Here is a 25170-nt window from a genome sequence, read left to right as displayed (position 1 = left end):
TCCGAGCTATCATGTCCATAGACCTATATCATAGACCTATATAGTAGGGACACGACATATTGTTCTATACGTACAATTGCTTATATAAATAGCACCCATTTTGAAGGCACATACATAAACATATATCTATCTCGTTCTTACTCAGTACTTTAACTCGCAGGAAAACAATATAACAGTATTTCAGTGCGTACATAAAATGAAACATGAATATACGTAAATATCTCCGTCTCCGTCTCCGTCTAATGAGGCCGAAAATCCGCCATGTTTAGCGCGCCAAATGTCATTGTCACGTCAGTTCGGCCGTCTGTTTTGGGTTGTACATTATTTATTGACTTTGATATCGATTTAATATGATTGATTATATAAAATTTCATAATTTATCATGCTTAAAACATACAAAAATAATAATTAAAACGTATTTTATAGGATCTCAAGAAAGTCGATGCCCTAAAACTATTATCTATATGTATTTAAATTCATTATGGAGCCCTCATCCGAAAAATCCATTTTTCGGTCGGAATCTATTGATCATGACACTAATCATAAATACCACTTTAAAATATGTCATCAAAACATATTTAGACATTCTGTTTAGATATTTCGGGAAAAAGGCTACCGACAAAATCTCTTCGGAACTATTTAAATAAAATAGTTTTATTCCGCAGTGAGTAAAACACTATTGTAAATTTGTTAAATATTTAATAATTAAGTAATTTTAGAGAGGAAGTCACAAGGAATGACGTTTGTAATTAATGAATAAATGTTCTGTAGGTGTTTTTTTTTTCACGCGGTCCCTTGATAAGTTTAAAATTTGAATCACTCTCAAGCGAAAGTGATTCAAATGGTGCGGCGCACCGTCCTTGGGGTGCGCTGCGGTAGTATGTTACGGACTTTAGAGTCAGCAAAACAATTAAAATAGATTGTAATAGTCTAAGAAAAACACGTACTCAAAATACGATAACATTCAGCATGCTAGAAATGGGCAGATGGCACTGTACTACGCCATATCTTTATGTTTTGCGACAAACGACAACTTTATAAAATCAGTGTAGCAAATTTTAAAAATCGTCATATCGTTTACTTTGCAAATTTGAAGCACGAACTCGTCTTAGATTTCACATAATATCTAAATCACATCATCTTTGCACATAACAATATACTTAATTCCTATTAGAGTATAAATTCTACAAATACATTCATACTCAACAATATTTAAAATAAAATAAGCCAAGAACGTTTATCGATAAAACCTACTAACATTAAAATCTTCTGGGCAGCACTAAAACCGCCATGTTTTGTGGCCAGATGACGTCACAGTGGCACAAATTTTTTGTTGACGTTTCATTTCCATATGTTTCCTACTTCAGTGATCATGTCATTTTCACATTCAAACTAACCTACCTAATGCTAATTAAGCAAATGCCACCCTAATCATAGTTACCTTAAGACTTGAAATCAATTTAATTTAATGAGATTTTCTGTTTGTTTTTTTTTTGGGCAGCCTAAAGTAAATAAATAATAGTTTGAAAAAACTAATAAAATACTCTTTCATAGAAAATCCAACTAAAAAAAGCGTGGGGTGCTTTTCAGGATATTATCAAAATAACCCTTCTACTCATATCTGTTCATAAAATATTTATAACTACTGATACCACGCTCCCCACGCTTTTTTTTCCAATTTTTTTTTTACGTTGTTTTTAATTTAAATTTATTAAAATTTATTTTCTATTATTTAGTTGGATTTTCTATAAAATCGTATTTTGCTAGTTTTTTTAAACTATTATTTATTTTTCAATTTTTAGTTGAATTTAAAGTTTTTAATTTTTATTTTCAAATTTTTTTAAATATTGAGTTGTCATCGGTCCATAATAAGTATATCAAATTTCGAGTTAATCCGACCACTTACCATCAGGTGGGCCGTATGCTCGTCTGCCTACAATGGCAATAAAAAAAAAGCTTTGAAAGGGGTTAAAATCATGTTCAAAGATTCCGTTACAAACATACATACGTCTGAAGCTAATAAAAGCGTATTAAAAACTTATTGCTACAATTTTATGTTATAATGTGATACATAAATGATTTGAATGGTTCTATAAACAAAATGTCAGATTTATTTTCTACAGTTACTGCCCGCCAACTCTTAAGCTTAACTACTATTTAAATTTAGCTGACAAGCATTGGAGAGAAATAATCTGACGCAAAACTCGGTTGGATACATAATATAGGAATCCTTTTTATCAATGTGCATGTACCGTTGTACCGATTAAATCCGCGAATAAAGAAATCTTTAACCGCGAAAATACGAATTGGGTCACACTTTGCTTAATCCGCAAACAATGAAAACTCGAATGAAAGAAGGGCGAATAATGAGGTTTTACTAAAATCATGACTTATCCAATAACATTCCTATCGTGCAAACCACCGTGTTGTGTCGTCGTGGCCTTAAGGATAAGACGTCCGGTGCATTCGTATGTAGCGATGCACCGGTGTTCGAATCTCAGGCGGGCACCAATCTAATGAAATACGTACTTAACAAATGTTCACGATTGACTTCCACGGTGAAGGAATAACATCGTGTAATAAAAATCAAATCCGATAAAATTATAATTTACGTAATTACTGGCTGTAGGACCTCTTGTGAACCCGCACGAGTAGGTAACATCATCTTGCCTATTTCTGCCGTGAAGTAGTAATGCGTTTCGGCTTGAAAGGCGGGGCAGCCGTTGTAACTATACTGAGACCTTAGAACTCATATCTCAAGGTGGGTGGCAGAATTAACGTTGTAGATGTCTATGGGATCCAGTAACAACTTAACACCAGGTAGACTGTGAGCTCGTCCAACCAACTAAGCAATAAACAAAACCAGCATGTTGGAAAAAAATGTCCACAGCAAACTCATCTTCACTCATCTCCCATCCACAGAGAATGTGGTGGTTTTTTTTTATCCATTTCTTTCTACGCAGGTCTTTTTGCCACAATAATAACCCCTTACTTAAATTTGGATCTGAAATTATTTGACCTTTTCGAACAAAGGAATTGTTCTTTGGCTTCCCCTTGGCCGCTGGGGTCTGCCATAATATATTAAGGGTGGGGTGGGGGGCATATTTAAATATGGGTTATATGGGGTGTTGCTTTTTGAGAAATTAAGTTTTTTTTTTTAAGTGAAACTTCTAATGCGACTTCCAACGAGGTTGCGCTAAACGTTAAACGCTCCTGGGGAGGGGGAATAGAAAGAGACAGAGCGAGAATGAATGTATGGCACTGGAACGCATGCGAGTAGCATTCCTGTTACAGGCCTTTTTTTTTCTCCTAAATTAAGCTGGTATCCTTGAGAGACCATATCAGCGTAACCTTAACTAGTAGGTGAGCTCACGGGGCTCAAACCTGATGACGTTGCTAACACGAACCCTAGCAAGAGCCGTGCTTCGCAGAATCTACCACAAGATCGGAAACGCGACCCACTGAGAAGATCCGGCGAGAAACTCAGTGGGCTGTGTCTGAGGGTTAATTTACTCGCCGAGCCCTTCGGCGCAAGCGACAGGTTCGACGAGAACGGTGACCGGTGCTTGAGGTACATAAAGCACCGTTAGTGGATCGGGAGGATCCGAGATGACGTGTTTTGGGCGACGTCGACTGCTTTCCATTCTTTCGGCAGGATCGGGAATGTAGTTACCGGCGGCCACGATGAGAGGGTTCTCGTGTCGTGCCGCTTTATCGAAGTGGTTACAGGCCAGCACGAGCGTTAGCAACGAGTAGCGGACAATATTTTAATGAAGTAGGTATTTAAAAATATATATATATTTATCTATCTACTATCTATGATTTAAAATATAGTCAAACCTGAGTAAGTGAGAAAACTCTATAAGTGAGAGTAATAGCCAGGATCCGTAATTTTAAGCCATCAAAACTTCTATTAGCGAGAAACAGAAACCTTTGTAAGAGAGAGTCGTTTTCCCCTCATGGGCCTCCGTAAGTGAGACTGCTACTTATCTGAACAGGACCTCTTGTGAGTCCGCGCGGGTAGGTACCACCGCCTTGCCTATTTCTGCCGTGAAGCAGTAATGCGTTTCGGTTTGAAGGGCGGGGCAGCCGTTGTAACTATACTGAGATCTTAGAACTTATATCTCAAGGTGGGTGGCGCATTTACGTTGTAGATGTCCATGGGCTCCAGTAACCACTTAACATCAGGTGGGCTGTGAGCTCGTTCACCCATCTAAGCAATAAAAAAAAACCTCTATAGGCGACAGTCGAGCTTAATTTATTTATATTATTTAGGAGGAACAAATTACAAAACAAACTTCAAATTTAACATCTGCTATTTTATGACTCATTCTTAACTTTCGTGGAAAAGTAAGAATAACGAAACAATCAATTAATACTCGACAATCATCTTTGACGAGCTCACAGCCCACCTGGTGTTAAGAGTGGAGCCCATAGACATCTACAACATTAATACGCCACCCACCTTGAGATAAAAGTTCTAAGGTCTCAGTATAGTTACAACGGGTTACAACTCTGGGTCTGCGGAGGGACTTCGGTTCCCTCTGTATTCTGTACCGTATGTTCCATGGGGAGTGCTCTGAGGAATTGTTCGAGATGATACCGGCATCTCGTTTTTACCATCGCACCGCCCGCCACCGGAGTAGAGTTCATCCATACTACCTGGAGCCACTGCGGTCATCCACAGTGCGTTTCCAGAGATCTTTTTTGCCACGTACCATCCGGCTATGGAATGAGCTCCCCTCCACGGTGTTTCCCGAGCGCTATGACATGTCCTTCTTCAAACGAGGCTTGTGGAGAGTATTAAGCGGTAGGCAGCGGCTTGGCTCTGCCCCTGGCATTGCTGAAGTCCATGGGCGACGGTAACCACTCACCATCAAGTGGGCCGTATGCTCGTCTGCCTACAAGGGCAATAAAAAAAATAAAAAAAACGGCTGCCCCGCCCTTCAAACCGAAACGCATTACTGCTTTACGGCAGAAATATGATATTTTTCTTTACAAAAAACCACATCCTGTACATCAAGACGATCTAATCGTTCGAACAACAGCTATGTACGTCAGTTCGCTTCGGAGTCAGTGCCGCGCCACCGCCGGGACTCGCCAACCGTAAATAACTAACTCTACTCACTGTGTTTCCATAAATACATATATATTTCAATTTAAAAAAACGAGTAAAGTAAAAATCTTATAAAATTCAAAACAAAAAAATAATATTAAAAGCGGAAACGAATATTAAAAACAAAAAATAAAAATAAACGACATTTTAATGCGAACACGGCTTTATGCACTAGCTTTCTTCGATATATGTTTTTGACGTTTTAGAAAAAAAAAAAGAAAAAAAAACGTAATGAAATTGAAAGAAACTACGTTATAAAATTGTTTATTTATAAATTGTGATGAACTTTTTTTGTTTCATTTTCGATTCACTTGCACCGCCGGCTTTAATCACTTTAGTAATAAAACACGGATATTATATTGTTTTATTTTACGGCTACAGAACAGCCATTTTGTCCTTTCATAAAAAAAAATATTGTTAAGGTCGAACTACACTTACCGGAAAAAAAGTAATTGTTTTTTAATTTTATAATTTTAATGCTAATTTTAATCTCAATAAGTTTGTTTTTACGAAAATATATTATTGTTCCCTTAATTTAACGATAATTTAATATGATTTAGCTTTTGGAGTGGACCTTTTTTTCCCTATCTATTCGCTGGTAAGGGTCTATACGAGCTATGCCCTGACGGGTAGGTGAGCTCCCGGGCTCGACCTGAGAGAATTTGCTAACACTAGCCCTAGCAAGAGCAGTGCTTCGCTGAATCTACTACCGGATCGGAATCGCGACCCACTGAGAAGATCCGGCGAGATACTCACTGGGCTGCGTCTATGGGTTAGTTCACTTGTCGAACTCTTCGTTATTATTGACAAAGACGATGACAGGTGCTTGAGAGCTCTAAAATCCGGAGAATCCGATAGTAGACAAATGCCCTAAAGACTTATTTGAGATAATTCTTAAATTTCCTTTTTACTAACCCCCCCTACTAGACTCGTTACGTTCATCCATAGTGTAATTCTAGAAATATTTTCTGCTACGCATCATCCGACTCTGGACTGAACTCCCCTTCACAATAGTTCTCAGTCGCTACATCATGCCCTTCTTCAAACGGGCTTTCAGAAGAGTCCTCAGCAATTGACAATGGCTCTGACATCATTGAGGCCCATCAGCAACAACAATTACATACCACCAGCTTGGACGTATGCAACCTCTGTTTAACGCCTATTATTTAAAAAACCTTACTGGTGGTAGGGCCTCCTGTGAGTCTGCACGGGTACTTACCACCACCCTGCCTATTTCTGCCGTGAAGCAGTAATGCGTTTCGGTTTGAAGGGCGGAGCAGCCGTTGTAACCATTCTGAGACTTTACGATGTAAATGCGCCACCCACCTTAAGATATAAGTTCTGCCCCGGCCTTCAAACCGAAACGAATTGCTGCTTCATGGCAGAAATAGGTAGGGTGGTGGTACCTACTCGCGCGGACTCACAAGAGGTCCTACCACTAGTAAGTTTACGTAAGTAAGCGTTTGAAAAACTTTTTTACCTGTAAGGAAATAGGATTAGTAGAATTTAAACTCATTCCTATCACGCAACAAGAAATATCTGTAGATCGCATCTGCCCATCTCAGATTACGGGCTATAATCAGTAATCAAGTAGGTTTCTGTGTCTTCATAAAACACAATATCACTTAAGCACGCGGTTCAGTTGCGGCAAAACGCATTAACTGTTATTGTATTATTCAAACTCGTAGTAAATGTCAGATCTCAAATGTCGCCTATTTCTGTCCTTAACGTACCCTGGTTCAAACATTGAAGCTGGTGGTACTTACTGGTGGTAGGATCTCTCGTGAGTCTGCACGAGTAGATACCACCGTATATTCGATAGTTAGACCGCGTGTAATTTGTTTCCTAAAGTGATTCTTGTCCAAAGCGGTTGTCTGGGAGAGATCGCTCTTAGCTATAAGACCGCCAATTTATCTCTCCCTGCTCCTAAAACGGTTTCGCGTTCTTTTTCCCGTCAGCCAAATATTGGTCGAGCCGACCTTAATTTAACTCGTAAATATTCAGCCTTCAGAACCTTACGGTATACAAGATAACATTTACCAGACTAATACATTAACATGCAACGTTCTTTAAGGTCAACAGTTCAAACATACCGCAGTTGCGTAGACATCAGGTATTGTACTGCTAACCAGAGATTCTAATTAAATAAATAAAATAGCTGGGAACAAATCACGCACGGTCATCCGGTCCCAATTTAGGATTTGCTGTTTTATGAGTACCAGAGACTGACATATATAATTATGTACATTTAAATATATACATATACTAGCTGTACCCGTCCGCTTCACTGGCCATTTAAAATTAATATTATTATTTCTCACCCCCACAAAGATTCTCATCATTAACGCCCCCGCAACTGGTGTAGGGAGTCCAACACTCATATAAATATTAGCCTATCCATTAAGTACATGTATTTTCTACATGGATACTAAGTTTCAAGTCAATCGAATGCACGTTTCAGTAGTTATAACGGAACATCCGTAAAAACCACTGTAGACTTATTTATTAGTATAGATAGATAGTAAACGCATATAAGAGGATGATCAAACAAACTTGTTAATCGTGTTGTAAAATATTTCCCGGATGTGGGAATCGCTTGTCCGACCATGACGGAGCAACGCAAAGCCACCGTCGCAAGCAACGCACGGCTTTAAGCTCTGTAAAAGCCCTAGACACTAACCAATAGACACAGTCCACTGAGCTTCTCACCGAATCTTCTCAGAGTGTCGCGATTCCGATCCGGTGGTAGATTCATCGAAGCACTGCTCTTGCTGGAGCTAGTGTTAGGAAACTCTCTCAGGTTGAGCACGTTAGGCTCAGAAGCGGGGGAATAGCTCCTTAGGCTTGTAGATTTATACGACAAAGGCAAGATCTTCCACCGGGCGAGTGGTATTGTTCGGTAGACCGAGGGTCCAAATGTTGTTGTTTGGAACTTGTATATATGCAAGCTTATCTTGAAAATGTCGTAAGCGAGATTCAGACATTTGTCAAATATATTGTATTGTATGATGGCTACGGCCACAGGGTACCAGCGAATAAGTAGGGAGAAATATCGTTGCCTCTGTAATCTGTGTCCGAAAGAAAATAAAAATTAAGATGTGGTTCGCCTTTAACAAGATGCAAATGTTTTTATCAATTTTTTTTAAATGATACTTTTTAATGTTTTTAAACAAAAATATGAATATACATTTGGTCGAAGTGTTAATTGATACTTAATTATGTAATTACACTTTATTTTTTTAATATTAATGTAAAACAACATGGAATTTCGACTTTTGCAAATGTATTCTTGATGTATTATCGTATTTTTTATTTTGTTTTTATGAGTCGTGTTTCAATCGCTTTGTTACGGAATATCATTACATAATGATATTTCACTGTACCAGGCCATACCATTGTACATGAAATCGAATAACCTCGCTACACTCCAAAAAGCTAATAATGTTTAATAATGTTACATCTACTTGAAAACAATGGTTCGAACTATCAAACAATAGTTGAAAAAGCAAATCGGACTCATAAATACAAAACATTTATTCTCAGCGTGAATATTTTATTTAGAAATAAATAAAAAAACATCTCCATTTAATTTTAAGATAAACGAACGCATGTAAACCAATCCAACGTTTTTTTTTTCTCTCGCTAAAAACAGAATCTTAGCTGACAACCGCCCGCCATTTTCAATTCCAATAGACATAGAACGTTAATAAAATTGAGAGTGTGAATCGCAATGCGAGAAATATTAATTTTGTTTTGTATTCGTTTATTAATTTGTCCCTTTATTTCGAAATCTTAGTGTAAATATTAAGAACGCGTTAATGTAACAAAATAATAATATAGTTAAAAGAAACTACATAATTTAATGTATAACCTAGCGCGCCATTCGGCTTGTGTTACAAAAAAGCATAAAAATGATGCAACTTATGAAAAGACAAAGTCTCGGAGAGATTTTTCTTCGCAACACTAATGAATGAAGGCATTCTGTAAAACTTCTATTATAGGATTTTAATAATTGCATTAAAAAAAAAACTTTTTCATATTATTGCGTAACTAATAAAGTTTTCGTAGTAGGTTAGATTAAACAGTAAAACTCGATTTAATCACGTGAACAGTCATACACGGATAACGACCAAAACGCTTCATCTAATGTTTTAGATCAGTGGTCGGCGAACTTGTTAACCAAAAGGACCATTAATATATGTTCAGAGTCGTTTTTTTTTATCTTGTATCTTTATTTAAATAATATTCCGTGTCTGGACTAAATGTTTCACGGGAGAGCTGCGACTGAGGGGTCAAACAGCCGTGATTTGCCGACCACTATATTAGATATCTATTACAGTTTGTCGAATAAACTTCACTTTATCCCAAAATATTATATTATCTTCTATATATATAAAAATGAATTGCTGTTCGTTAGTCTCGCTAAAACTCGAAAACGGCTGGACCGATTTGGCTAATTTTGGTCTTGAATTATTTGTGGAAGTCCAGAGAAGGTTTAAAAGGCAGATAAATATGAAAATGCTCGGAATTAAATAAAAATAACAATTTTGTTTTTCCTTTGATGTGTCCCCCGTCAGACGGATTCGTTTTGTTTGTTTCAAGTTTATTTTATACAAAAGTTTAGGTCTTTTATTTATCGATTTAGGCACTACGAAGTCTGCTGGGTTAGCTAGTATTTTTATATTTATTTTATTAGCGTGTACGTTAATAAGTATACGGATCCATTGTTTTTCGTTTTCTAACCAAGATGTTTCGAGTTCGACTAGCCGTTGTTCTGTTTGGCGTACTGGCGAGACTTATCGGCGAATCGCATCAAGCCCTCAGCACGTTTGGAGTTTCGAATACGCGCCCGCCGGCCGCTAAGCCAACACCGCCGACGGGTAAGCATTTTCTATTATAATGGGACAAACAAAACACATGTTAGCCAAGCACCGATTTACCACGTATAGGCGTGTCTGCACAATTGGCGTGAAAAATAAAACATATCACAGATCACAGAATGTTTATGGAAATTTATTTTGCGTTTGTGTGTGCGTTTTACGTGTGAACGATTTTAACTAACTACAAAATAAACCTTTCTCTCTTCGTTTTCTTTACAGGACGTAAAATTAATACGTAATAAAACATTGCCATTCGTCCCATTATAAAAAGAAAATGCTTAATAAAATAAAACAATAACTGTGCGTTAATGAAGGTTTGCATGAAAACATTAATAAGGAGTTCCTCTCAAACGATTTACGCGTAGCGATTTAAGCGTTCAATAGATAGCGGTGAACATTCACAATATTAGGTGCAATCATATTTATCGGCAATCAAAGTAAACAGAAAAAAATGGTTGTCTGTAAAATCATTTTACGGACGACAGTTTTACGTAACAACGTCATTAGCAGAAATATACGAACTGATGTCACACGAGAAGAGACATAAATGTGTCATAAGCCAACGCTTGGGCCGATCAAGCCTACTGAGTTTCTCGTCGGATCTTCTCAGTGGGTCGCGTTTCCGATCCGGTGGTAGATTCTGCGAAGCACGGCTCTTGCTAGGGCTAGTGCTAGCAACACTCCAGGTTTGAGCCCTGTGAGCTCACCTACACGTCACGGGGAAACAGAAAAAAAAGTGCCGATCGCGCTTCTCTATCGTTTGTTTCGCGCTATCGCGTACACGTTAAGGCTCAGGAGGAACGTGACACTTTTTCGTGCGTGCAGGCGGTTTTCAATTTGAATGACAGAATAATGTTTCGTAACGATTTCAGAAAAACCATATCAGTCTTACAATCATGATGAGAATGCAACAAAAGATTGCTTTAGCAATAATGCTACTATGGGTCAACTTCGGACGTAATAACGCTGTTTTTAGTCCTGTTTTCGGCGTTATTAAGACAGAGAAACCATCATCGTCCCCGTCTCCTAACTCTCTACTAGCTACTGGTAAGAGACACAGCGAATTTCAACCCAATGTTGACTGTCCTTAAAACTGATTATGTAACATAATTGAAAACTTTTACTGTTTTATTTTATGCCTTGTAAATTGGAAAACGAAATTTTATTGACAACAAGGAAATTTAAAAAAAATAATCACTCAAGATCTCTCCGAATTATATTACATAATATACTTTGTAAATAATAAAGTTTTTAAATTACTTTTAATAAATATTATCACGTTTGTTTACTTTATGGCAACGAAGCTTGTATATAACGGCAATTTACGTGACATTTGTAATACGTATTTATTTCTATTTCTATCTTAATCATCGTAATGAAATGACCTCCTGAAAATCCATCTGGCAGGGTCAATATAGATTTCCATGTGATTACGATATGTACATAGAGCATACTGTACTATAGAACGTAATAAAATAACATTTGTAATTGGTAAAGTTAAGCACGCCACTAACACAAGCTATAGGAAAAAAAAACACCGCTTTAATACATATATATAGAAAAAAAAGGAAAAACAATCCGCAATAAACTACCGTGTACAACAAAATAAGTCGGCCCGTTCGCAACGCTTCGGCATTGCTAACGGTTTCTTAACAGCGGTGTTATAGATTCCGTTCTCACTTCTGCCTACGAAAGCTGATAACTACAGATTTTCATTTAAATCAGCGTGAAGCTTCGATAAAAATGTTCCCATCAAAACTATTCGCGGTTATGGCCGTACTGACGGTCGGATGGTTGAGAATGCCAGCGACCGACGCGTTCGGTATATCGTCGTTCGGTAAAGCGAACACCGAACCGCCTAGGCCTGCGACGACCACCGCTTCACCGGGTAAGACAACAGCAATAGATTCCACTGCAAAAAAAAACACGCTTTGTTAAAACACTGTGTATGCTTGACTGTTGTGAACGTATTCCCATTGGCGGTGCTACTTAAGTTAATTATCCAACGCCCGAAACAATAGCGGCCACAATTTTAGAATCAAACAACGTTGAATCGGGGCTAGCTGTTGTTATTTCGCCGCCAGTGGAGCTTTGTCAATGTTAGGTAAGAACCGCTGAGTGCTTGAGGAGTTTAAGCTGAAGCACCCTCTGAAGATAAGCTTCGTCTGAAAAGCAAAGCTTCATGTGATCATGTAACTTTGATAGTTAGTCGTATTCTCATACCGACTTTTAAACAGATAACTTATTCGTTCTTTGTATACATTATTACTTATTACACGACTTTCCCTTTTGGCAACTTGTGGACAAGTCGAAATTTCGGAGCTAAACGTTCAGAACATAAAATTTTTATTCCAAATTAAACAGTCGATAATGTAAATAAAGTACAATAGTTCGCGTATTTGAGATAACGAAATGAACTCTGCGCCATTTTAAACGATTTCACGTGATTATTCCATGACAAAACAAACGAAGAACAATTTAAAAAAACACCCCTATTTCCTACACCACATCTTGATATGAAACTTCGAATCTGTGTTTAGACGCTCTCTTTCAATCGGCATTTGAACAAAAACATTCACGCTCTCAATTTGATATTCGAAACGCAATTAATTCGATTATTTATTCAATTTCGAAATAATCAGAGCACGAAATTCAAAAACAAACAAAAGAAGAAAAAAAAACTTAAAATTAAGGAACTCTGTGATTAATAAGTATGCGTGTATTTGCTCGCATCGAGATGTGGTGTAGACGGCAAGCGATCGCGGCCATATTACCGCTGTTGCTCACCGCGTGGTTCATCGGGGAGTCGTCAGAGGCACTGACGACGTTCGGAAAAAGCGTCACGCCACCACCTAAACCAGTAGGGCCAACCACCCCACCAGGTAAGATTAGAAAATGTATCAGTAGCATGCTCTCGCTTAGAGCACCGGAGTTACAAAACTGCTTGTAGGTAAAATGCTGTCACTGAGTTATAATTCGCTTAAAGAAAATAGCATGTTTTTTGTAGCATTATTTTAAGCCAGCGAGCCGTCAGTGCTGAGTAAGTGTGTATTTTAAATTAAACTATAAACTAGTGTTTGAAATTTAAAAATTATTGTTTGTTAAAACAGTTTTTTTTCTATATTCTTTACGTGACATTTTACGTACTATGGCAATTCTTTTTTTTATAAGTTTCGACATCCGAATTGAAGTTATTTTGATCAACATTACTTATCACCACTCAAACTTTTATTTCAGAAAATCAATAAAAGAATTAACGCATTCTTTTAAAATGAATACATCTTAAATGTTCAGGTTTCAATAAATAAATTGCTCATATAAAAATTACACACGCGGAAATTTAAGGGAACATGTAGGTACCTACTGTCAAAATTTTCCCTATATTTTGAAACACAAAAAAATGACACATGCAACCTATCAATATTCGCAGACTAATATTGTAAATACGAAAGAGAACTTGTGTTTGTTACGATTTCGTGTCTTACCGTTCAATCGATAACCACAAAACAGCGCGTGCACATTGCGAACAGAGAAAACGCCATATTGTTTCTATAATAACTACGGTAGCCATTATTTTTGTATTAAAAAAACAGGACAAGGAACAAATGGGATACTTGGGGCCGACGTTTCGAGTGATGTCCAATTTCGGAGTCATATAGAAGGCAAAGCCAAGTTGGCGTCCAAAATACTGGGAGTCCTCAACAGAGTGAAGCGGTACTTCACGCCTGGACAAAGGCTTTTGCTTTATAAAGCACAAGTCCGGCCTCGCGTGGAGTACTACTCCCATCTCTGGGCCGGGGCTCCCAAATACCAGCTTCTTCCATTTGACTCCCTACAGAAGAGGGCCGTTCGGATTGTCGATAATCCCATTCTCACGGATCGTTTGGAACCTCTGGGTCTGCGGAGGGACTTCGGTTCCCTCTGTATTTTGTACCGTATGTTCCGTGAGGAGTGCTCTGAGGAATTGTTCGAGATGATACCGTCATCTCGTTTTTACCATCGCACCACCCGCCACCGGAGTAGAGTTCATCCATACTACCTGGAGCCACTGCGGTCATCCACAGTACGTTTCCAGAGGCCTTTTTTTCCACGTACCATCCGGCTATGGAATGAGCTCTCCTCCACGGTGTTTCCCGAGCGCTATGACATGTCCTTCTTCAAACGAGGATTGTGGAGAGTATTAAGCGGTAGGCAGCGGCTTGGTTCTGCTCCTGGCATTGCTGAAGTCCATGGGCGACGGTAACCCCTCTACATCAGGTGGGTCGTATGCTCGTCTGCCTACACAGGCAACAAAAAAAACCTATAGAAAAATATTAATACGTTCATTAACACGAGATTGGTTATTAAAAAAAATGGCCTTATAATATGATCCATATTCACCCAAAGCCTGGGCCGATCGTGCCTCTCTATCGCTCGTTCTTCGCTCTCGCTCGCACGCTCAGGCTCGGACAGAACGTGACACTTTTCATGCATGCAGCCAACGTTCATCGATTTTAAAGACATTATCGCGTCAAAAACGGGTAATGTTTTGAAAAACACTACTGTCCGGCCAAAAACAGTTCGAATGGTCACCGTAATAATAACACAAAAGAAGCCATTGAAATAATTGAGCTTAACAACAAAATGAGGCAAAGGTGTCATTAATCATTGGTACCTAAATATCGTTTTGACATCTATTGGCTTTGACAGACAATGTCTAATGTCATATCTCATTAATTAAGTGTGACCCTGAGAATTCCCATTTCTTACTTCGACAGTTATAAACGCAGTTAGCAACATAATCTAATACTGGATTAGGCTCCGCAGGGTTCTTGAAGGACATTTGCCAGAAAACAAGGTGATAATTTAGAAAGTACGTGTGTAACACCGAATTGCTAATTAGCATATTCGTAGTAAGTCAATCTGGCAAATGCTCCCTCCATCAGTGCATCTTTTGTTCCGATTCACTTAAAAAGGCGTGCATTTGCCAGATTGACTTACTACGAATATGCTAATTAGCAATTCGGTGTTACACGTGTGCAGCAGACGATCTGTAAAAGCGAAGCATTCAGAAGTATTTCATCTCATTCGTTCTCAGATCGAATTATGTGTTTGTCTCTGTCTATTTCAAATTATCAAGCTCTAGTTGTGTTTTAAGTGTTTTCGTTCCAAAAACATGCTGACCGGTAATACGATTGTAAGTCTCCGAGCACGAGGGTCCCGGGAATGATGTTCAATGCCCTAGACTTAGGCGACTAAAGGACATGAAAAGGTTTCGAGGTCAAATCAAAATTATTGATTAAGCATACTCTTCCTTATATAAATGCTGGTTAGAGTTTGGCACGCGAGGCGAAGCACGCGATGCGGGGGCAACTCTAATAATGTTTACAGCTCCCATGAAGGGGTATATATTGGCATCATATTCCTGAGCCTTTTGTTTCAGCTGATATGTCATGCGAAAGCGCTGTTCTATTGAATTGCGATTAATTTTATGCACAGTCGAGCCCGTGGGCATCAGAAAGTCGCGTCAAAACGATATAAGGTTGTGGTTGAAGGCACTCTCAGTGCCATTTTCAGGGAAAACGCTAATTCGACAAAATTCCGTGACACGATACATACCCGAAACATGTCTCGTCTAAGGGTTCGACGAGCGAATTAACCCATAGACACAGCCCACTGACTTTCTCGCCGGATCTTCTCAGTAGGTCGCGTTTCCGATCCGGTGGTAGATTCTACGAAGCACGGCTCGTGCTAGGGTTAGTGTTAGCTATTCTCTCAGGTTGAGCCCGTGAGCTCAGCTACCCGTTTGTACGAAGCTAGAAAAACCCCTTAAGCTACTAAAAGAAAAGAAGAAGAAGAAGAAGAGAAAGAAGAAAAAAAAGAGTCCATTTGAAAAGCTCATCTCCAACATATTATCTCCAGTAGTATGTACGTCCATCGCAACGAGCTATAGAGAGGGACCTTCGACCTGTCCTGCTGAAACTGGAAAGGCATCTGGGCCATCAGTAATTCTTCATTCATAAAAAAGGGACCTTCTGTTTTTCTTATCGTATTTCTTTTCCATCATAAAATATTTACGCTAAGCTACTGACTTTCGTGTGATTGTAAAGCTATTTATTAAATATTCTAAAAATCGATTCGGATGAAAAGGCCTGTACCTCAGGGTTGCTCATTAAAATATTAAACCCTTAACCCAGTTTACTGGCCCACGAACACAGATGGCGCTGTCAGATTACCGCGCAACCAAATTTACACCGGCCAATTAGGCGCCAAGCTGTAATCTTAGATCTAACCTAACGTTTAAGGGTTGTGTTACATATTTATTTTTATTTATTTATTAAATTCAATACAAAGTCGGGCTTACACGTCAGCATCCTGGATTTCGGACAGAAATGCGTTTAAAAACGCAATTGCCCTGGCCGCTGGACAGTTCCTAGCTCTACGGGTCCTCAGCCCCACCAACGCCGCGAATAAGTGGCGGTGGCGCATTCCCGCCCGCGCATACTATTGAGGGACGAATAGTGTCATTTGCCGTAGTGCCAAGGGATTATTGACTCTATTCCGCAACAAGTCGTCGTGGCCTACAGGATAAGATGTCCGGTGCATTCGTATCTAGCGATGCAACGGTGTTCGAATCCCGCAGGCGGGTAACAATTTTTAACCTTCATAACTTTAACCTTTCACCCCTCGATATGATCATTTTTTGAACTTCAGTTACATACGCTGTTGCTACAAATGTAAATTCAGTTAAATGAATTCTGAAGCTATCTTTAGAAGCGTCGTCTAGAATATGTCAGTGCCGCGGCAACCCTGAAGTTGAGGTTGTATAGGAGGTCACGGAAGCGACTTCCTGTTACGAACTACACTATTATTCACAAACAAAGCCATTCTTCAAGTCGAAAGGCCGCTATTGTAACTTTATTACCCTTTTGACTGGCGTGTAGGTCACCGGTGTCCTACGCGGCGCACTGAATCATGTCGATTTCTGTTATAAAAGCTCCGGAATATCTAGTAGACTAGACCCAAACTCTGATGGTTAGATGACGACCTCAAAGTTATCGGTGTCAGGAACTGGAAGGAGAAAGCCCTGAACAGAGCAGTCTGGAGAGACATACCTACTAGCTAAGGCTAAGGCCCACCCTGGGCTGTAAGGCCAAGATGATGATCTAGTAGACTCCGGGAGAGACAAATCCAAACGATACTGAGAATGAATCTATTTCTGTGATACCTGAGAGAGTCCGAATAGAGTCTTTATTTCGCGTGAAAATCGTGTTGTTGGATCGCTCGTAATTAACACCACAGTCGAAACAATAGGAGTGTAATTGTTGCAGCGGCTTACACAGTTTTAAGTTAACCACTTATTATTTTTATTGTCCTATTTTCGGCGGTAAAAAATCTCGTATCAAAGAAGCGCGTAAAATAAGGTCAAAAAAAAAAATGAAAGCGTTAATTCTTTTATTCAACTCAATATACCTGCCCAATGTTGCAAGCCTTCAACCAAAATATATCTTAACTTTTTTTTTCTTAATAAAGCCACTACAAATTTCTACCATCCGTTGCAAGTGTTGCAAGCTTCAAAACGTTTTTATTTTTTCTATTCGACCTACGTTTTTCAGCCAGATCATGTTCTCATCAGTCGGAATGCGCCGGTATTAGCGGCAGCTCGTGCGTTAGAACGCCTTACGACTCGGCGACCCGTTGCTTGTGCGGCGACAACTCGCCTCCCGTCAACGGGCAGTGTGAAGCGCAGACCAAATGTGAGTACAACCAATCATTTTCTATACATATCATTTTTTTTAACCGACTTCAAAAAAGGAGGAGGTTCTTAATTCGACTGGATATTTTTTTCTCTATGTTTGTTACCTCATAAGTTTTGACTGGGTGAATCGATTTTGATGATTCTTTTTTTATTAGAAAGCTGTCCAGTTCTGATAATGGTATCAATGAGAAAATTCATATAAGTCTTAAATTTGCATTAAGTACGTGCGCGACAAATAGATGAATCTATACTAATATTATAAAGAGGAAAGATTTGTTTGTTTGTTTGTTTCGAATAGGCTCCGAAACTACTGGACCGATTTGAAAAATTCTTTTTCCATTAGAAGCCGACATTGTCCCTGAGGAACATAGGCTACTTTTTTTAAAAAAAAATTTTTTTTTTTGTTTCATGTGTATTTTAATGTTTCCGAAGCGAAGCGAGGGCGGGTCGCTAGTAACTCAATAACTTAATATCAGGCCTTAACGATTTTGATGATTATGGTTTTTAGTGTACATATATTGTTTTGTTTTGGAATATCTCTTTTTTTTCTATTTGAAGTCGGTTTTTCTTAAAGCATGTCTATTTACAATTATTTCCTTTATTGATGCACAAAATAAATTACAACCATAGAAATTTTAAGTTTAAATATTTAATATAACAATCTGGATTGCAATTCAAAACAGGTGCATACAGAAAAATGTGTAAAAAAAAATACCTAAAATTCTTTACATCACGTGCGTTACTGAAGTCGGGGCGGTCCGCTAGTAATTTATAATTTTGTACAAATAGACTGAAGTACTCACGACGAATAGATAAAAATAATTGCATAATATAATATATGTATGTATTTTTTACCTACAGCTATATGTTTCTTTTATACACAGCATTCTCTATTACAAGAGAAATATGATTTAAGGATGAGAAATGAAGAAAACCACAATACTCACACACCGCAAAAGAAGTTTCGCTTCTTTTACGTGCACGAAGTTATACGCGCATATTTTTTTTTTCTTTCTTTCTTGTGTTTGGCTACCAACGCTCATGATCGTCTGCAATGTCAGGAGAAGGGCCAAGTCGTTGCCTACCGTTAACGCACCGAACTTGAACACGAGGTATTCTAACAAAGAAACCTTCGTTATATTACGGCTGTTGAGCCGGACCATTGGCCCTACTATATACAATAGGTCCAGACCTTCTTTTTTCTGGCCGGATCTAAACCTCCCACGAGGTCCCCGCGCCTAGGGTGCGCGTGGGGTATGTAGGATTGGTTCGTGATTGCGAGACCGCGGGTATTCTTAAGGCCTAAAGGCACCAAACGACTCCCCTGCACTCTCTCACTTGACGTCTGATCTCGGTGAGTCAGAACCCGGTCAGAGTAGGGGTGTTTCCGCGGTCAACACTACACCCTGACACGCGGCCTCACCAAGCACCAAGGTATCCTGGATACATCCCTCTAAGCTCTCGACTCCGCTTCCAGCTCTCTACCACGTCTGCGCGACCAGCGACGAGTGCGGTGACGAATTGATCTGCGGCGTCCCGAACATAACCTCGACGGCTCCAGCCCATCTCTACGTCCACTCGCCCCAGGAGAAGATCTGTCTATGCGACACCGACAGCGGATTCAAAGAGAAAGACCACGCCTGCAGCGGTACGTTTAGGGTATTTTTTTTCGCTTTTCCCCGCCCATAGGCTCGGCAGGTCCTTATTATCCTAAGGTTTTTTTTATTGCTTAAATGGGTGGACGAGCTCACAGCCCACCTGATGTTAAGTGGTTACAACGTAAATGCGCCACCCACCTTGAGATATAAGTTATAAGGTTTCAGTATAGTTACCACGGCTGCTTCACCCTAGGCAAGGCGGTGGTACCTACCCGCGCGAACTCACAAGTCGTCCTACCACGAGTAATTACGCAAATTATAATTTTGCGGGTTTGATTTTTATTACACGTTATGTTATTCCTTCACCGTGGAAGTCAATCGTGAACATTTGTTAAGTACGTATTTCATTAGAAAAATCGGTACCCGCCTGCGGGATTCGAGCACCGTTGCAACCACCGGACGTCTGATCCTTTAGGCCACGACTTAAACATCGTTTTTTTTTTCACAGACGCTGATATCCTGAGAACATCTCTATTCGCTATCATAATCTTTTCGTGTTTAAGAAAACTATTTCAATAAACAAATAAACTTTATGTCGGACACTAAATTAATAATTTCGAGTACAAATCGCACAGTTTTTTATATAATGTTTCGTTTCATTGTGAATCTACAGTAATTTAAAAAAATTGTTATTTAAAAAAAAAAACACGCATCTGTATCTGGCACCATTTCTTCTACAGCTATATCAAGATAAGACTTTTTATGCGACCATACAGTCTATAAATTACAAGCGTCAATACTCAAAAATGCTTTTCAATTTTTTATAGCCAGCATCTGCATAAAAACAATGGAGGCTAGAGGTAAGGAGAACCGTCTCTGTGTGTGAAAAAGTGTCCGTTAAAATCCGCTAAATAAAGATGGCGCTACAGTAGCAACCGGGTAAATTTAAAAAAGGCGTTGAAAGTTATTAGAATAAGATAGAGAAATAAAAAAGGACGAAAGAATTGTAAGCACTACAAAATCACCAAAATCATATTATTTAAAGCTGATAAGAAAATGCAGTCGATGTCTCCACGTTTTACCACAGCAATAATTTTGGGTTATATTTACGAAATTAGTTTGGACTACGTAAACATGTGAGGTCTTGTGTATGACATTGTCACTAATTACTCTAGTCATTACATATATGTAATTTCCTGAGTCAGCACACTTCAATCAGTTAACAACTGCTCAATTCATATCATAGCCTGTGCTTAAGCTAGCGCCATTGTAGAGCATTTTTGAACTGTTATCTAGTGCTGAAAGTGGGACACTTTATCAAGCTTCTCCCATATGAGACGGTTCTCCTTACCTCTACTCTCCTTAATAAAAACTTAAAGGATATTCTTGCATAGATTAACTGCACTAAAGAAATTTTAGCAAAAACGATATATTTTTGGCGCGAAAATTGAATTGTATCTCTGTAAGGAAGCAAATTAACAAAAAATTTTTAGACAAAGTTGCTTAGAGGCACTCTTTTTTGTCACGAGTAGATATTTTCATGGCGTTAATAAATAAGAATAATGTAAAATACTTTATTGTTATGTCAAAAAAAGGAAAAATTGCTCACTTTATAGTTCTGTGTAATCTTCTTTTTTACGGCCATTGCTGATTTAACTTTTCAGTCCGCGCGAATCGTTCCACTTGCAAACATAGGTAGTTTTCCAATTACAGCACAAGAGCGCATTATGCGGCATAATGCTCAACTAAGCTTCAGCATAATTCGGCATTGTGTGTCACTGAGTCGCATTATGCTCTGTAATTGGAAAACTACCCTAGTGTTTCATCAGATGTAAGCGTGCCATAATGGTGACTTACCGTTTACTAAGACACAAGGGGTGTAAGATGGAGCAGAATCACGAGACTTAGCATATTAAAAAAAAATCTATTTAAGTATTATATTAGGCCGTTCACTGAAACATTTTTTTTTTTAATTTCTTACTGTACTACTAAATAAAATTTAAACTTGAGGCTCTTGTTGCTAAAATCGAACTTTCCAAAATAGATCAGCGTCATGATTTATAAAATAAGGTTTTATTACAATTTAAAGTATAATTAAACCAGGAGCACAGCATATTGACGTTACATAAATTAGTAAAAAAAAAGGTCCTTATATATAATCTGTGAGGCTGTAAAATTTTTGCGGGCTTAAAAGAAAAAAAAAAAAGTTTGTTATGAAAAACAAAACTGAACATTATTTTAACTAGAAAAATAGCATTGGTACCTAATTAATTTTTCACTAATAATCATGATTGTTCAAATGAATCCGTCCATTAATATTATTGTACTTTAGCCTAAGTATTTTGATACAAAATGTGTCTTAACACACAATATGATACGTCGACGCCACAATAATTTTTTATCTTCGATATAACGTCTTGACCGGTGTCAGCCATTGACACACTTCGAGGTATGAGAGGCTTTCGATTTAACGTCTTGACCGGTGTCAGCCATTGACACACTTCGAGGTATGAGAGGCTTTCGATTTAACGTCTTGACCGGTGTCAGCCATTGACACACTTGGAGGTATGAGAGGCTGTTTAGTTTATGCGACATTTAAATACGCAAGTTTACAGGGGAGCCATTTAATATTTAAATTTTGGAAAATATAATATACCTATATATTAATACGTGAAGCAAAAACTTTGTATCCCTTTTTACGAAAATTGCGCGGACGGAGGAGTATGAAATTTTCCACACTTATAAAGAATATAGAGAAGTGCACAATGCTAATATTTTTTTTAAATAATGCTTAAAAGAGACATTAAATCAATAAAGAAAACATTACATACACTACATACCATGTATTTGACGCACACACGCATGCATACTATTTATTGTCAAACTTTTGTTCTTGACGTCTGTGGTCAAATTGAGAACAGATAGATTAAATATTGTTTGTCTTTGTTAATATTTTTTATAATATCGTCTTGGCGAAATTTGTGATTACAGAAGTATAAAATACAATCATAATAGTGTACAAACTTACAATTCCAATTAATTATAGTCGAATTTCGACTACTGCGGGACTACTAGTCAAAATAAAAAAAACTTCAGCTATTTGAATGCAGTAAACTTAATTGAAGTTTATTATAAAACATTGAACTGTTGATGCTAATACCAAATTAAACGCGCCTTTAATCACAAAGATAAAGGTAGCGTAGCGAAATGTCGTTTAAACTAAAGAGCCTTGCGACCTTCGCCTTGGTGTCAACAAAAAAAAAAGATTTCAGTTTGCTATACAGGCGTATTTTATTTAGTTTTTTAAATTTAATATGTTATTTTAATGCTAAACATTAAATGTTAAGATAAAATTTAACAGTTTTAAAAACGCTCAAAAATTTAATTACCTACACGAAAAATATTTTTTATTCTGTTTAAACTTTTCGACACGATTAAATTATCTGTTAATGACGACCTATTGGTTTCATTAATGTATTTAATAACTATTTACTTACGATTACTTACGATTACTTACGATTACTTACTAAACAAATTTTCATTGATTGCTGTAAAGAGTGTAATGATTTAGTTTATCAAAACACCAACAACTGCTTAAAACTTAAATAAAACGCCCGCTCAAGTACAACATGTACTGAAAATCGTAAAAGGATCTATTGTTACAAATCCTTCTTGCAATATTTTTTTTTACCTGTGAGGTAAAAAGAGGGTATTTCAGCTTCGCCCTAGCATGTAGGTTAGCTCACGGGGCTCAAAACTGACGACGTCGCTAACAGGAACCCTACCAAGAGCAGTGCTTCGCAGAATCTACCACCGGATCGGAAACGCGACCCACTGAGAAGATCCAGCGAGAAACTCAGTGGGCTGCGTCTGTGGGTTAATTTACTCGTCGAGCCCTTCGTCGCAGGCGACGGGTTCGACGAGAACGATGACCGGTGCTGGAGGTACCTAAAAGCACCGTTAGTGGATCGGGAGGATCTGAAATGACGTTTTTGGGGCGACGTCGACTGCTTTCCATTCTGTCCGCAGGATCGGGAATGTAGTTACCGGCGGCCACGATGAGAGGGTTCTCGTAACGTGCCGCTTTATCGAAGTGGCGCACTGATGCCGACTGTAGATACTTACTGATGGACTCTAGGTTCAGATCGTCATGTAAGTCGATGTTCCTGACGAACCGCGGGGCTCCGACGGCTATCCTGCAAAAACGGGATTGAGTAATTTGTAGGGGTTTTAAGTGAGTGCGGGCCGCGTGAGCGAACACTACACTTGCATAGGTCATGACGGGGCGTATGCAAGTTTTTAGAGTGTCACCTTATTTCTAAGGGACAATTTACTTCGCCTGCATATCATCGGATAGATGCAATCTTTCAATAACTTGTAGGAGCCTGGTTTTGTGCACTTTTAAAATCACCACCCATATGGCAAAGGTGTTGAAATTTTACGGTCAAAAATTTGTTTTATCTGCGCGCTTAACAGTATTCAGTATTCATTTTGAGGTTAAGCGAACTGTCAATCGGGATACGGGCTGAAAAAGTTTCCAGCTGTGATAGGCAAATTGCAATTTAAGAACCCACCAAAAAGCAAACCAGTAGAGCAACTGGTTTAAGAATGTAGCGATCGCAAACGTAGTGGAAGTATGCTGAGTTGAACAATTTAATATTTTAACTTTTGGCGCCATCTTTGACGTTAGATCTTTCGCTACGCGTTTCCGACTGACACTTTTTCATTGATCGAAGCTTTATTCATGTTTAACCTTCCCTACCACCTCCACTTTCTATATTTAAAACATACATACCTACATAGTGTAATTGTTATTTTTAAGATACATTTTTAAGCTTGAGATTTAATAGACTTTAGAAGAGTGAATTGAGCATGTTTGAATAAACGATTACAATAAATGTTTTTGCGTTTTATTAGACAAAAGCATTGAACCTCTTTAGAACATGTATCTTCGTGGAAGAAAGAAAAAAACACGCGTGGCACTCGGAGACTGCCGTGGTAAATCAATTTTTTATCAACTTATGCAATTATAATTAGACAATAATAATTTAATATTAAAACAATGTTATAATAAGACCACGCTATATTTATAAACATTAACAAAAGCAAAACATTAACTGTCCCTTTCACACTCATAAGCTAGACCGCGTGTGAGAGAGAGATGGGCAGACTTTTCATGATGTGCATGCAGTGCGACGTCACGCCGCGCGCACTCCACAAGCGCAACGTGTTGAACGCGAGCTACATGGTAGGCGGAGTGGGGGATGTTAGGTTTTATTTTCGTTACTGAATTTCTTGATTCGGTCGCCGCGCTCAAAGACCGCGATAAAAGCTATGCAATACTTTGAAAAAAAAAATAGAAATTTAACAAACAATTTGATTTTCTATTTCGGAACTAAATTTAAAATTGAAAATTTCAGATATTTTCTGTTTCACAAAATAAATAACTAAAACTATTACGGTGCCTTAAGCGTGTAGTAATGGCATCTTATTAATTGTTGAAGATCCGTGGAAGTGCACAAGTATGGGAAAGTGAGAAATTCCCAAAACGTGGCTTTTCAATTTCAATATATTAAGGCGAATTGAAGGGTCAGTCCCACAATTTTACTGGGAAAGTATTTAATTCCATCTTGACTCATCTCATCTAATTCCATTTGATTTCGTTAAATTATAATTAATGGCTTTCATATTAATCAACTTCTTTCATTACGTACTATTTCTTAAAGTTAATAAATATTTAATAAATAAATAGACACAACACTGGCAATAATGGCATCATAAGAAGCCAATTCCTCCTCGTATTCCTCACGGCTGAGGATTGTGACTATCCTTTTGTAT

General features: G+C 38.3%; 1 protein-coding gene and 1 long non-coding RNA gene across 7 annotated transcripts in view; both read left to right on the top strand.

Moving 5' to 3' along the window:
* LOC149501910 (uncharacterized) overlaps nucleotides 1-25170 on the top strand; it is a 184396-nt gene that overhangs the window by 75465 nt on the left and 83761 nt on the right. The gene's annotated exons all lie outside the window — the stretch shown is intronic.
* Nucleotides 5066-24230, top strand: sosie (oogenesis-related protein sosie). Of its 6 annotated transcripts, none has more exons than XM_028176284.2 (5): nucleotides 5066-5106; nucleotides 11653-11884; nucleotides 17592-17732; nucleotides 19212-19382; nucleotides 19841-24230. In XM_028176284.2, the coding sequence occupies exons 2-5, from the start codon at nucleotides 11740-11742 to the stop codon at nucleotides 19909-19911; spliced, it is 528 nt and encodes a 175-aa protein (XP_028032085.1). In that variant the 5' UTR covers nucleotides 5066-5106; nucleotides 11653-11739; the 3' UTR covers nucleotides 19912-24230. The 6 variants fall into 6 exon arrangements, with proteins under 6 accessions (XP_028032085.1, XP_028032084.2, XP_028032086.1 ...); XM_028176283.2 differs by lacking the exon at nucleotides 11653-11884 and adding an exon at nucleotides 10869-11043 and having other exon boundaries at nucleotides 5073-5106; XM_028176285.2 differs by lacking the exon at nucleotides 5066-5106 and adding an exon at nucleotides 5154-5171.

Source organism: Bombyx mandarina, chromosome 11, assembly GCF_030267445.1.
Source record: "Bombyx mandarina strain Sakado chromosome 11, ASM3026744v2".
In the NCBI taxonomy this organism is placed as follows: domain Eukaryota; kingdom Metazoa; phylum Arthropoda; class Insecta; order Lepidoptera; family Bombycidae; genus Bombyx; species Bombyx mandarina.
Note: the sequence above shows the minus strand (reverse complement) of the source record. Positions and strands in the feature narration are given on the sequence as shown.